This window comes from Mirounga angustirostris, unplaced genomic scaffold (assembly GCF_029215605.1).
Source record: "Mirounga angustirostris isolate CCGP_5_RB_7025 unplaced genomic scaffold, mMirAng1.0.hap1 SCAF_12, whole genome shotgun sequence".
NCBI classification, from domain to species: Eukaryota; Metazoa; Chordata; class Mammalia; order Carnivora; family Phocidae; genus Mirounga; species Mirounga angustirostris.
Genome location: NW_026991720.1, coordinates 75,129,002 through 75,144,371, shown reverse-complemented (window position 1 = coordinate 75,144,371; position 15,370 = coordinate 75,129,002). Strand labels below are relative to the sequence as shown.

General features: G+C 33.7%; 1 protein-coding gene across 4 annotated transcripts in view; it reads left to right on the top strand.

Annotated features, from left to right (window-relative positions):
* Nucleotides 1-15,370, top strand: part of RUNDC3B (RUN domain containing 3B) — a 130,513-nt gene that overhangs the window by 79,325 nt on the left and 35,818 nt on the right. For all 4 annotated transcript variants that reach the window (XM_045864774.3, XM_045864775.3, XM_045864772.3 and 1 more), the window contains 2 exons: nucleotides 6,718-6,886; nucleotides 7,821-7,978. In XM_045864774.3, the coding sequence (XP_045720730.1) occupies nucleotides 6,718-6,886; nucleotides 7,821-7,978 (327 nt within the window). The remainder of the gene's footprint in view (nucleotides 1-6,717; nucleotides 6,887-7,820; nucleotides 7,979-15,370) is intronic.

Genomic DNA, 15,370 nt, shown 5'->3' with positions numbered 1-15,370 from the left:
AAACTAATTATCTCTTATTCTTACTATCTTCCTTTGTTGGATGAATCTGTTAAGTAGTAGAGCAACAATTCATAGGGTTATCATGAGGATTAATGAGATAATGTATATGAAGTGTTTATATAGTTCCTTGGAGTCACTGTGGAAAATTATTTATTTTCTTTCTTGTCCTTTCAAGGAACTTACTATCAGTCTTCCCTTTCTACTCTTTGAAGTTTTAAAAAATTACTAACTTAATTTCATTGGTAATCATATAATCATTCTGATTTTCTATTATTGATTCAGTTTTGGCAAATTATATTTTATTAAAATTAAAAAATATATCATGATCAGAGATTTCTTTTAATATCTCTTAAATCTCTTTTCATTTCTAGTTGTGTTACCTTTTGCCTTTTGTGTTCATAGACCTTTTTTTGCTTAATTTTTAAAATCATTCTTACCAAAGGTTTGTCAATTTTATAGTTTTTTTCAGTTTTGTTTTTTTTAAAGATTTTATTTATTTGAGAGAGTGAACGAGAGAGAGAGCATGAGCGGGGCAGAGGGGCAGAGGGAGAAGGAGAAGCAGACTCTCCTGCTGAGGAGAGAGCCCGAAGCGGGGCTCAATCCCAGGACCCTGGGATCAGGACCTGAGCCAAAGGCAGATGCTTAACTGACTGAGCCACCATAAATTTAAGGAGTACAGAATGAAGGTTTGTGATTTGCACATAATTGTGAAATGATTACCACAATAGGTTCAGCTAATACCCATCTTCTCATATAGACACAATAAAAAAAGAAAAGAAAAAGGAAAAAAAAGTGTCCTTGTGATGAAAACTCTTAGGATTTATTCTCTTAACAACTTTCCTATTTTCATACAGCAGTGTTAGCTCTAGTCATCATTTTGTATATTACATCCCTAGAACTTATTTATCTTATAACTGGAAGTTTGGACCATTTGACCACATTATTCCAGTTCCCCTTCCCTTTCTCCAGGTCCTCCTTCCCTCTACCCTCTACCTCTGGTAACCCCAAGTCTGGTCTCTTTTTCTACTAATTTTGTGTATGAGGTGTGTGTGTATTTAGATTCTACATATGAATGAAATCATATAGTATTTGTCTTTCTCTGATTTATTTCACTTATTAGCATAATGCCTTCAGGGTCCATCCATGTTGTTGCAAATGGTGGGATTTCATATTCTATTGTATATGTATCCATTCATCCACTGATGGACCCTTAGATTGTTTCCACGTCTCATCTATTATACATGGTGTTGCTATGAATGTAGGATGCAGATATCTTTTCAAGTTAGTGTTTTGTTTTCTTTGGATATATTCCTAGAAGTGGAATTTCTGGATCACATAGTAGTTCTATTTCTAAGTTTTGGAGGAAACTCCATAGTGGCTGTTATCAAATATACAATCCCACCAACAATGCACAAGGGCTCCCTTTTCTCCACATCCTCACTAGCATTTGTTATCTTTTGTCTTTTTGATGACGGCCACTCTAACAGGTGTGAGGTGGTATCTCATTGTGATTTTGATATGCATTTCCCTGATGACTAATGATGTTGACCATCTTTTCATGTACCTGTGAGCTTTTCATATATCTTCTTTGGATAAATGTCTGTTCAGGTCTTTAGTCTATTTGAAATTGGGTTATAGGTCTTTTTGCTATTGAGTTTCTATTTTGGATATTAACTCCTTATTGTATTTATGATTTGCAAATATTATCTTCCAGTCAGTAGGTTGCCTTTTCATTTTGCAGTGGTTTCTGTTGCTATGTAGAAGCCTTTTAGTTTGATGTAGGCCCATTTGTTTATTTTTGCTTTTGCTTTTATTTACCTTTGTTTTTGGCCTCAAATCCAAAAATTTTTGTCTGGATTGAAGTCAGGGAACTTACTTTCTGTTTTCTTCTAGGAGTTTTACAGTTTCAGGTTTTACATTCAAGTCTTTAATCTACTTTGCTGAGTCGATTTTTGTGTATGGTGTAAATGGGGGTTCCAGCTTTATTCTTTAACATGAGGCTGATCAGTTTTTTCAGCTCCACTTATTGACAAGACTATTCTCTAACTGTTGTATATTTTTGGCTCCTTTGTCATAAATTAATTGACCAAATATGTGTGGGTTTATTCTGGACTCCCCTTAGGTTCCATTGATCTGTGTGTCTGCATTTATGCCAGTACCATTCTCTTTTGATAACTGTTGATTTGTAATGTATTTTGAAATCAATAGGTGCAATGCCTCCAGCTCTGTTCTCGCTCAAGATTGCTTTGGCTGTTTAGTGGGTGTGGTTCTGTACAGATTTTATGATTGCCCTAGGTCTGGGAAAAATGCCATTGAATTTTGATAGGTGTTGCATTAAACCTTAGGTTGCCTTGGGTAGTATGGTCATTTTAACAATATTAATTTTATCAGTTCATGAGCAGAGAATGTCTTGAAGTTTATGTGTGCCTTTCTCAGTTTCTTTCATCACTGTCTTACAGTTTCCAGTGTATAGGTCTTTTACCTCCCCTTTTACATCTATTCCAAGGTATCTTACTCTTTTTGATGTAATTATAAATGGGATTGTTTTATTAATTTTTGTTTCTGATAGTTTGTCATTAGTGTGTTGAAACACAGCTTATTTTGTATATTGATTTTGTACTCTGTGTCTTGACTGAACTCATTTATTCTATCAGTTTATTGCTGGTGTCTTTAAGGTTTTCTATATACAATATCATGTCATCTGCAAACAGTTTTACTTCTTCCTTTCCAAGTTAGGATTGGTTAGGATTTCCAATACTATGTTGAATAATAGTGGGGACAGTAGGTATCTTTGTCTTCTTCCTGATCTTAGAGGAAAGGCTTTTGGCTTTTTTACCATTGAGTATGAAAGTAGCTGTGGGCTGGTCAGATATGGCCTTTATTATGTTGAGATACGTTCCCTCTATACCCAGTTTATGGAGAATTTTTATGATTTTTTTTTCTTTCTCAGTACTTAAATTTACCTCTTTTCTTATAAGGACATATGACTACAGATATCCCTTGAAGTACTACTTTAGCTGTATCTTATAAGTTTGATAAGTTGTTTTTATTTTAGTTGTTTTAAGTAAGATATCCATTATAGTTTTTTTGACCAAAGAATATTTGAAATGTAAATTTTAATTTTCAAACATTTTCAGGGCTTTTGTTACAGTTGTGATTGGCAATATGGTCCACATAATAATAGTTTCTTGAAATTTGTTGAAAAATGGCCTACAATTGATCAGTATTACAATGGTTGGGTCCTGTATTCATTAGATTATGCTTGATAATGGTTGTTCTGATATTCTATAACCTTTCTTATTTTTCTCTTTGAATTGATGAATTAAATACTTTCATTGTGGTATCTGATTTTTTCAGTTTTTTTCAGGTGGTGCTTTCAATTTTTGCTCTCTGGTTTTTGAATCTAACTTAAAAGATGCACCTAAGTTTTGAATTCTTAGATTTTCCTGAAACAATGAATTTTTTTTGTCACTATGTAGTAGCTGTAAATACATGGTAATTTTTTATTCCTTAAAGCCCATTTTGTCTGATATAAATAGAGCCCCATGAATTTTCTTTAGGTTAGTATTTTTTAGTATATTTTTTTTATCTTTTTTTAAACCATATTTCATATAACCTGACATGCCTTCCATTGTAAATGCATCTCAGTTCAGAGACATTAATATGTGAGAAAATGGTTTGACAGCAGGTAAGATATCATCAATTGTAAGCTGTATCCTGATTTCAGGTATGTTAATATATAAAAAATGTACAGCAGGAATTTATGAAATACAGTGCTTTTCCTTTTCGTGTCCTGTTTTTTTAAGTATATCTTTTTAAAGTAGTACTTAACTGGAATTTTTTATTTCCAATGTAGTTAACATACAGCGTTATGTTAGTTTCAAGTGTACAATACAGTGATTCAACAACTCCATATATTAGTCAGTGCTCATCAAGATATACTTACTGGAATTTAAAAAATCTAGTCTAAAAGACTTTGTCTTTTTTAATTTAAATTCAATTTAGTTAACATAATGTATTATTAGTTTCAAGGGTAAAATTTAGTGATTCATCATTTGCAGTTAACACCCAGTTGTCATTAAACTGAGGTGATTTGGACATTTGCTGATACATTTGGATTGATACCTACCATTATACTCTTTGCCTTCTTTTTTTTTTTTTAAGATTTATTTATTTATGTTAGAGAGGGGGTGGGGACAGAAGAAGAGGGAGAGAGAGAATCTCAAGCAGACTTCCTGCTGAGCATGGAGCCCAACATGGGGCTTGATCCCATGACCCCGAGATCATGACCTGAGCCTAAATTAAGAGCTGGACGCTTAACTGACTGAGCCACTAGGCACCCCTCTACTCTTTGCTTTCTACTCTACATTTTTTGCATTTCTTTTTCTACTGTTTCTCTATTTCTCCTCCTCTCTTTCTTTTCTTTCTGTATTGATTTTTCTTCTCCTCCCATTTTATTTCTCTACTAGTTTACAAGTTACATACTATATTTCTCTTCTTGTATTGGTACTCCATTAATTTTAATATGCACACTTAAAAGTTAACAAAGTATAAAGTTAATATCTTTACTACCTATCCATATAAATGAGGACTTTGCATTGTTTTAACTCTAGTCATTTCATTCTTGACATATGCTATTACTGTCTAGAATTTTAGGTCTCTCGTTGATGTATTTAAAATTCCACAAAGCAAGCATCATTGTTAGTGTTTCATGCTCTCAGTCTTTGTTTAGGTTTACCCATAAGCTGAAATTTTTCTTTGCTCACTGTTTCTTCTTGGATCATTTCCTTTTTCTTGGAGTGTGATCATTAGTTCTTTTAGGAGAATTTCTTGGTATAGCTCTCTGGTTTTAGTTTTCTGAGTATGTGCACTTATACTGCCCTCTTTCTGGGAGGATAATTTTGCTGGATTTGCTATTGAGCATAGCAGTTATTTTTTTCTTAGCATTTGGAAAATCTTTAGTAAGTAATTGTAATTTCTTCATATTTTTTATTAATTCCCTCTTCAGCTGTATCTGTTAGCTCATCCATTTAATTTTTAATGTCAGTATAATTTTTTTAAAAGTTCTGTTTGTCTGTTTTTCAGAGCTGGACGTTTATCATCAGCCATTGCTTTATTTTCTCTAGTCCACTAAAAGCCATGGCTGTGACAGCCAAATTTCCTTTGGTATGTGTTTGTTTACTGGTTTGTGACCTAGATCACTGACTGAGAGTGTCTCCTTGGAGGTAGGACTTTTCCTTATGCAGAGGTCTCTGATTCATATTTGCAACATACTTGGTCCCTAGACTCTGGAGCCCAACAGGTGTAAACACAGATCACAGAAAGTGAAATATGTATCTTTCTTTGATCCTTATGATATTTTCCATAATATCTCTGTAAACCTATGAAATTATTATTTCTGACCTGGATTTCTTTTGAGTCATGTTTTCTTGGTGTGCTTTCCATTTCTTTAGTTTTAATTGTTCTGTATTCATATGTATCTTGTAGACAACTTATTGTTGGTCCTTATTTGTCTTTTTTTAAGGTTTATTTATTTATTTTAGAGAGAGAGAGCGAGCATGTGAGGGAGAGGGGCATAGGGAGAGGGAGAGATAGAATCTCAAGCACTGATTACAGAGTCTGATGCAGGGCTTGATCCCCTGACACATGAGATCATGACCTGAGCCAAAATCATGAGTTGGACGCTTAACCGATTGAGCCACCCACAACACTCCAGTCCTGATTTGTCTTAATTAAACTTAAACATTTGGCTCTTGCTGTTGAATTTAACCCATTTAAGATTTTTGTAACTTATTTTGTATTAGGGATTATTCTGCCATCTTATTTTTTGTTTTGAATTTGCTGTATTTTCTTATTTTGCTTCTCCATTTGATAGGTCAGAGGTTTTTTTAATACTTTGAAGATTACACAGAATATTTGTATGCTATTTGTCTTATGTTAATACCATTGTTTATATTTTAAAATGTATTTTCCCCTGTTCTTCTTTAAGTGTGACACCTCCTCTTTCTTCTAAACCAGATAACCCGTTTTAGTGCACTTCTTCATTTAGTTTCTTCTTCTTCTTCTTTTTTTTTTTTAAACCTTATTCTGTCCTGTTCTACCATATGGATATCATTAGGAATTTCAGATATGGATTGTAAACAGTGTTTCCTCTCCTCTACCTCTGCTTCTCCTTCTTCCCCTAACGTAAAATGCTTAGGAGTGACTAGTTTTTCTGAACCTCTTATTATCCCTTCTTTGCCAAAGCTGAGCTGACCTCGAACATTGCCCTATTATACCCCACTGACGTTAGGCTGGTCGTGCTGTTTGTCTGCACAGCAGTGGATACTGGACAGGCAGTCATCTACCTGAGACAGTAAAAAAAACTCATCTGGAAAGTTCTTTCCAACACATCTAGGTTTTCTGGTTCTCTTCTCTGGAAATCCTTTCTCTCTTCTCAGAACATTCTCACAGTTCTTATGTTAATTCTTTAGGTTTGTAAACCTCAGCTGAACTTCTGTAGCATCTTGAGGCTTGACTCTCTGAGAGGGAGTCGGCAGTCTATACTAGATTGTCATTTTTTTTCAGGAAGCTAAAGTCTTTATAATATCATATTATAATTGTATATGGAGTGCTAAATATTTTGCAGTTGGCTCACCAGTAGCTTACAGAATAGAGAAGTATTTCTTAATGGAGTGAAACATAATAACTTTATTTTTAAAATCTTAATCTTCCCAGTTCTGACAGCATCAGCAGTGACGAGGAAGAGCTGAGAACTTTGGGAAGCAGTGGTAGTGAAAGCAGCACTCCAGAGAATGTCGGGCCTCCTTTCATCATGGATGAGAATAGTTGGTTCAACAAGTGTAAGAGAGTTAAACAAAAGTATCAGCTAACCCTGGAACAGAAGGTATTTATCAGTTGCCAAAAGTCATTTAATCTGATTCTCATTATTGCCTTTGGACTGTCACTGCCAAAAGATCTTTTAGCTGAATGTAAGTGTTGACCAATTGCTACTTCCTTTCTGTTCTTGAATTGTCCTTCTCTCTTTTTTTTTATTATTATGTTATGTTTTCTTAATGAAAAGTCATGCAAAGTTTTAAAAGAGGCTTTTGTTTTTTCAACTTCTTCTAGTTTTATGTTTTAACATAAAAATTAGCCATTTAGGGGCACCTGGTTGGCTCAGTCGGTTAAGCATCCAACTCTTGATTTCAGCTCAGGTCATGATCTCAGGATCGTGGAATAGAGCCCTCGAGCTCCTCAGCATGGAGCCTGCTTAAGATTCTCTCTCTCCATGTCTCTCTGCCCGCCCCCCCGCCCTCTAAAAAAAGTTAAAAATTAAAAAATAAGCCATTTATTCTTCTATATGTGGTTTCATTTATATGTTTGAGATTTTAGCATTTATTAAGAGGGTAAAGGTAAAGTGGACAAATATGAAAAAAAATTTTATGTTAATACTATTCAATATAGACCTTAAGGCAAAAGCACTATTAAGACTAAAGAAATACATTGCTCTTGAAAAAAAAAGAACCAGTTCACCATGAATGTGAACATGGTGGAGATGGGTAAAATAGGTGAAGGAAGTCAAAATGTACAAACTTCCAGTTTACCCACTGCAAGCAAACCTCTTATTGAACTTCAGGAAGGGCTTTAAGGGATGGAAGATACAGGTTAAATTTTTGTATTCAATTAAAATAATTATTTTTTTACTATTTCATCAGTAATACTTTGAGATTGTTTCATTACAATTTGGAAAGAATAGCATTTAACCTACTCAGTATTGATCTTCAAGAGATACATTAGAATTTTGCAGTAGCTTTATCTTGTTGGTACTGTATTTTCAGGGTTATCTTGAAGAACTCTTACGACTTCGAGAGAACCAGCTGTCTGAGTCTGTCTCCCAGAATAAAATACTACTTCAAAGGATTGAAGATTCTGACCTGGCCCATAAATTGGAAAAGGAACAATTAGAATATATAATTGTGGAGCTTCAAGATCAGCTGTAAGTGAGATCCTTTTGGGAAAATATTGGCTGTATGTAAACATAAGAAAATGTCATGTTTTGACATAGGATTCAAATTCTGAGAAATCTGACTGCCTGCTATTAAGTTCTTTTTTACTTACTCTTTTTAGAAAGTTTACTCTTTTATCACTATAAAAGTAATCCATGCTCATGGCAGAAATATTACAAAATACAGGAAGAAAATAAAAACTGTCTTCACGTGTGTGCTACCCTGAGTTAACTGCTATGACTTGATGTGTATTCTCTCAAATGCATATACATAATTTTAGAAGTATTTATTTAGTCATTAATTGACTAATTATTGATTGATTCAAAAGATGGGATGTAAGACCAGTACCACTCACAGTACAATGATGGTGCAGTGTTTGTCCCCACGTGTGTATCACTAAGCACACTTTAGTATAGCTTTTTTCCATAGCAGTAGTTTTTTTGTTTTTTGTTTTGCTGAAGAAAGGTGTGTATTCGTCTACACTCTGGTATGACCTCCTTAATTTGTCACTATTCAAAACACCTGTACTAATCATACCATTTCGTCAGACTTGATTTTATCAATTAATTGTTTATGGTGAAAATCTTCTCATGTTAATATTTATTTAATCTTAAAGGATGATTTTAAAAGTTTTTATTTTGAAATAATTTCAAAATTTCAGAGAAGTTGCAAGGATAGTACAAAGAATTCTGATAGGCTGTTTCTTAGATTTACCAAATTTCAACACTTTGCCACATTTACTCATAATTCTCTCCCTCTTGCATACATCACAACTCTTTACCCCATAATACTTCAGTTGTGTCTTTCCTGAGACCAAAGATATTCTCTTATATAACCACAGATTATCTATCAACTTCAGAAATTCAAATCAATGTAATACTTTCATCTTATCCATAACTCATTCCAATTTCATCAGTTGTCCAAATAATGTCTCTTATTGCAGCTTTGGTTTTTCTGGTACAGGATCCAGTCCAGAATCATGTTTTGCATTTGGTTATTCATTTCTTTAGTCTCGTTTCTTCAGTCACCTTTAACTTAGAACAGTTTCTCAGTCTTTGTCTTGTATGAAATTGATATTTCTGAAGAATATAAGCTAGTAATTTTATAGAATGTCCCTCAATTTGAGTTGGTTTGCTTTTCCTCATGATTAGAATGAGTTTATCCATTTGTGGTTAAAATATAAGTGGTGTGTCTGTCAGTGTTGGGAATACCATATTCAGAGGCCCATGGAGCTTGTTGGCCTTTTATTACTGATATTAATTTTAATCATTTGGTTAAGGTGTTTTTCTCTCGATATAGTTACTGTGGTTCCTTTTGTAATTAACATGTAATTTCCAGGGAGATCCTTTGAGACCTAGTAAACATGAAAGATGATTTTTTTTTTATTATGTTATGTTATGTTAGTCACCATACAGTAGTCATTAGTTTTTGGTGTAGTGTTCCATGATTCATTGTTTGCATATATGATTTTTTAAATAAAAAACTTTTATTAACTAACATAAAATTTCAGTGTTTTCTAGGAATTTGTATCTCAATGGAAAGAATTATGTTCACATACTCTTTCTTATTTTTTTTCTACTATTTTACTGAGAGTTTGTCCTGTGGCATATCAGTCATTGAGGGGCAAATTAATACCTTCCATAACTCTTTGCTTCTATAAGCAGGGAGAAAAATATCCAGAGCCAAACAATAAAGATTTCTAGTTATTTCCTTACAGCTAAAAGCGTAGAAGATAATTTAATTTTTCTTTTGCAGTTGATACTGGTAATTTGTCTCAATGCTTTTAACTTAAAAATAATTGTGAAATCAGTTTTTAATTTATTAAAGAGATATTTTCATTTGAAAAATAAAATGTATCACATTTATTGTACTTTTGATAATGTAAAGGAGAAGACTCAAACTTTTTAGTTTGAAAAAAGAATCTGACTTATAGTTTTATTATACTTCTATGATAGAAGAGTATCATTGATACTTAGAGTTTTTTTAATGCCTTTAAGGAGATTTCAACTAAATATTACCAGAGAAAAAAATAAATAATGAAGGTCTCCAACCTGGATTAGGCTATTTTCTTGAGTTTAGGGTCAAAGATGTACTTTCACATAACATGGCCACACTTTTAGCCAGGTTAATTGGTATCTTACAAGATTCCTTTGTATAAAAACCACTTACAAGGATACTGAACAGAGGAGTAAGATACATTCCTTTGAGAATCTTCTCAATTCACTACAGTAACTGAATCATCTGTAAGGTACAGAGTACTCTGGGCATATTTGTGGCTATAGGGAGAGAGTGGACATTTTTTTCCCTTTTCTTTTTTTTAATTTATTTTTTATTTTTATTATTTTTTTTAAAGATTTTATTTATTTATTTGAGACAGAGAGAATGAGAGACAGAGAGCATGAGGGGGAGGAGGGTCAGAGGGAGAAGCAGACTCCCTGCTGAGCAGGGAGCCCGATGCGGGACTCGATCCAGGGACTCCAGGATCATGACCTGAGCCGAAGGCAGTCGCTTAACCAACTGAGCCACTCAGGCGCCCTTTTCCCTCTTTTCTTGCTGAGAATTTTTTTATCAACAGTTAGGACGGCCTGCAATGAAAGCTGGGTACTGGAATTTTCTTTGTTAATCCTGAGAAGACAATAGTGGCCCTGAGAAGATTAAAATTTTAAATGTGTAAAGGAAAAGGTCAGGAGAGGAGTATTAAAAGATTTATGAAGCGTGTAATCTTTGCTTTCACATTATGTTAATCATCTTTTCCTGGTTGATATAAATCCTTTGTCACTTACCTTATTCTTTTTATATATTTCTCAATGCTTAGATGTATTTTTGAGTAACTGTTAAAGTATGCTTTAATTCTTTGAATACTCATAAAATGTGAACATCCTATAGTTTTGAATAGAGTATAGGTGAGCGTGGTGTACTAGAGGAGCATTCTAAAGCTTTCTTAACAAATATGGACTATGTTCAGACACTGGGTTTATATTTGCCTATCCTTATGAGTTCAATCTTAATTAATGTCTTGGAGCCTCTGTCTCCTTATCTGTAAACTGGAGATAATGCTTACCTTATGGATTACTATGAGTATTAAATGCTATCATGTATAATATGGTTAGAACAAAGAAAATATATAAAGATTATTCCTCTCTTTTGGTCTATAAAAACCTTAAAATATCCTTGTTAAATACACTTGGATAAATGGTAAATTTAAAATGTTTTACTTTATTATGCCCAAATGCTACAGATCAAATGAATTTAGACTGATTGTATTATCCCCAAGTTTCAAAAAATTTGTTTTTCAGATCTAGTTTCCAAATGGCATTTGGATTAACATTTATATTTATAGTACAGACTTGTGTATATTGGGTTAATATTTATAATTACAGTATAGATTCATGTATATTAGGAGGAAGACATACATGGCTACTTACTACTTTACTGGTACCAGTTTTAAATATAATTCTTTTCTTCATCGATCACTGATACAATACTAATTTGGATTATTTTGGATTATTAGTCTTTGACTAAGGTGTATTTGAGTGATTACATTTATGTTGGTGGAATTTTAAAGTATCAAGTAATTTTAAATCTCCAAATAATTATTAGGAATAATGCTGTTATTTCATTGAGAAATACAGCATCATTCTAGGTTTGTTTTTTTTTTTAAAGATTTTATTTATTTGACAGAGAGATAGCAAGAGCAAGAACACAAGCAGGGGGAGTGGGAGAGGGAGAAGCAGGCTTCCCGCCGAGCAGGGAGTCCGATGTGGAACTTGATCCCAGAACCCTGGGATCATGACCTGAGCCGAAGGCAGACACTTAATGACTGAGCCACCCAGGCGCCCCCATTCTAGGTTTTTATTTTCATAGTTTTATTGAAATTTGTGGCATACCTTTATTTTATTTTATTTAGATAAGTTTTAATTCAATTTTGCTGGCATATTAAACTTCATTCAATAAAATAAAAACAAGCTTAAGGTATTAGTTATACTTTGAATCATTACATGGAAAGTCTCTCTTAAGATTATGAAATGTAGTGTTTATGGCCTTATAAAAAACTTATTGTCATTTATGCTAATTGGTGGGAACCTTTTCATTTTTCAGTTTAGTTTTATTCAGTAAACATTTATTTAAATGTATACTTCTGTGCTTGAGAGTGCCGAGAATCCAGAGAATAAGAAAGATATACAGAACAGTGAGTAAAATCTAAATATTCTTTGTCATGATTAATACCAGTAAAATTTATAAAAAGGAGTTTTTGCTATTTGGCTGATGCAGTTTTTCTGTTTATGGTGTGAAAAACTATAGGAATAGTAACATGTCCTATAAGGCTCCCTCGTGAAGGAACTGTAGAATCTAGCTAACAGAAGTAAAGAATCATGCATTGTTAAAACTAGGGCATTGTTATAGTTCAACAGCCATGTTTGTGTAGTTCCTGGTGAGTAGTGACGGTGTGATCTGTCAGCCTGCAAACCGTAAGTCAGTGACGCTGTAGCACCCTGCTTCACATGGGTTAGGCTGAGTGGTATAGATCCTAACAAGAGAATGCAATGATGTCATCCTGGCCCCGTTAATAATGGACAAATTATGATAATTCCTGATCATGTATATTTTTTGGCAGGTAACAATTATTATTAAGAGTTAACATCATGTCAATATATTTTGCACACTCTGTTACCAATATAAACACAGAAAAGTCAAGAAGATGCATCTGGAAGAGAAAAAAGCCAGTTACCAGATAGTCAAACTACATTGTATTGTACTTTCTTGAGTGATAATGGGGAATTAAATATTACAACAAGAAAGGGTATACTGATTTGATATGGATGTTATTTCATTGCCTTTAGACATGATGTTTGATTAAAACTGCTGGTGGATTCTTCAGTAGAGCAGATGTCAGTATATTTGGGCAAGGGGCCTAGCAACAGTTGGGACTACTACAGTTTTTCACATAGAAGAAGTGACTCAGACTAGAAAAGAGGCTCACTTTTGGCATCCTTATTTAGTAAAAGTTTTACACTGAGTACGTAAAGAAAGGAAGCCTCCTTAACGTACAATTGGTAAATAACACACATATCATTATTAATACATAAATACCATTGTTTTGTTTACTTATTTCCATTCTTCAGCATGTAGTTGACCTTTATAAAAAATAAAATTAGCTTTTAAATTCTAATGCTATTGTGTTTTAAAGTTTTTATTAAAGAATTTTCAAGTGTACACAAAAAAAAGATTTGTATAATAAATCCCTGATTACCCATCACTTAGGTTGAATAGTTAGTTACCAAGCGTTTGTCACATTTGCTTTATCTTTTTTCATTTTCCTTTTCTTTTTTTGCTGAACTATTTTGAAGCAAATCCTGTCCTTTCATTCCTACATACTTCTTTGCACATCTCTAAGAAAGTGGACATTTTCTCACATAATCTTATAATCACACCTGATAAAATTAGGGACATTCTTTTTATCATCTAAGTGCTCATCTGTAACAAATTTCCCCAATTGTCTAAAAAAAAAAAAAACAAAAAACCTTTTTTATAGTTGCATTTTTGAATTAAGAATCAAAGGCCTAAATAACATATAATTATGTCTCTGAAGACTTTAGTTTCCCCCATTTGTACTTATCCTGTCATTATCTATTTGCAGACTTTTCCTATAGAATGTCCAGTGTTAGTTCTTTGAGCTTTCTTTCATTTGTTCTTCTCTACCCATGCTGTCCAGGACATTAGCTGTTAGCTGCATGTGGCTGGTGAGCACTTGAAATGTGAGTAGTGTGGACTGAGATGTGCTGTAAGTGTAAAATCCACATCAGACAGCATGAAATAAAGAATTTAAAATATCTCATTAAAAACTTTATATTGACTACATATTGAAATGGTAATGTTTTAGACATATTGGGCTAAATAAGTTCATTATTAAAATTCATTCTTTTTACTGTGGCTACTAGAAAATTTTAAATTATATATGCCACTCTTATATTTCTGTTGGACAGCACTGGTTTGTATCCTCTCTACTCACAGGGGACTGGCTGCTTTAGCCTCATCAGGGAGCAGATTCTTGGCGCCCTCCCTACACCTGCTGAATGGGAATCTGTCCTTTAACAAGATCCTCAGGGGTTACATTGACACATTAAAGTTTGAGAATCACTGCTCTGTGCTGTATATCCTGTAAAGTATATCCTCTTAACTCTGGATTAGTGGTTTTTCAACTATGGTTGCATATTAGAAGCACTCAGGGAGCTTTTTAAAAATATTTTTTGAAAAATAAGGATACCTGACTGAGCCTCACCTTGAGAGACATTAATTTAATCGGTCAATGGTGGGGCTCAGGAAAGTGTAAAAAGCTGCCCAGGTGTTCTGATGTGCAGTCAGCGTTGAGAACCAGTGTCCTAATAGGGAGGCTGGTTAAATGAGTTTAACTTTTTTGATAAGAATGTTTTGTAGGTGGTCCTGTGGACTTCATAATGGGAACCAGGCCCACTTTTAACAACCCTAACATTGAACAGTGGATTCAGGTGGTGACAGCTTTATTTCTCCTTTGTAAAAGTTTCTATCAGCCTTTCATCTAGTGGCTTGAACCAAGAATGAGCATGAGCATTACCTGGAGCTGTTGATTCAGTAGGATTTGTAAAATGGTGATTCCTAATTCTTTTCCCTCCATGCACATTGGCTGGAATCTGTACGCAAGACCTTCCCCTCACCAGTTAGGACTATATTATTAGTTCTTATAGGATATTATTAGTTATTATAGGATATTATATTAGTCCTTATAGGATATTGTTCACTTTCAGAAGAATGCTGGTGCCTTTCTTAGTTACCAGTGAAATGAAGATTTTGTTCTTTGTTTTGTTTTCTTTTGTTTTTGAGAATATGAACTTGCTATATAATCACTCTATAGTGTGAATTAACTCACACAGGATTCACAAATAAGGGGATGATGTCAGCATAGCAAAGAAATCACCTTGAGTCATAGCTGATTTTTCCTGGAGGTTAATGTTTCTCAATAAGAAACCCCAACAGAATGCAAAATACACCAATATGGGTAAATACTGCAACACACCAATAGGTGGCATTCTCTCACTGTATGTGTTACTCTTTCACCGTGCATTCCTCTGGTTCAGGTGAACTTCACCTTAAAGAAGCTCTTTTTGTAGTTACCCCAGTTTTGTGATTTTGTCCTTGCCTTCATTGCAAGCCTCAACCTCAGCAGCCTCAACCCTTCCCTCCACTCTTCTGCCAGATGGCTTTTACTTTGTTGTTGTTGTTAAAGTTGTTGTAAAATTAATGTAATATTTCTTTACCTGATAGGAATTTAACCAATATTTTAAATTTGGTTTGGAATTTTATTAGTATTGTCACTTTTTCTTAATGTTTTAGTTAGAAAGTTGAAT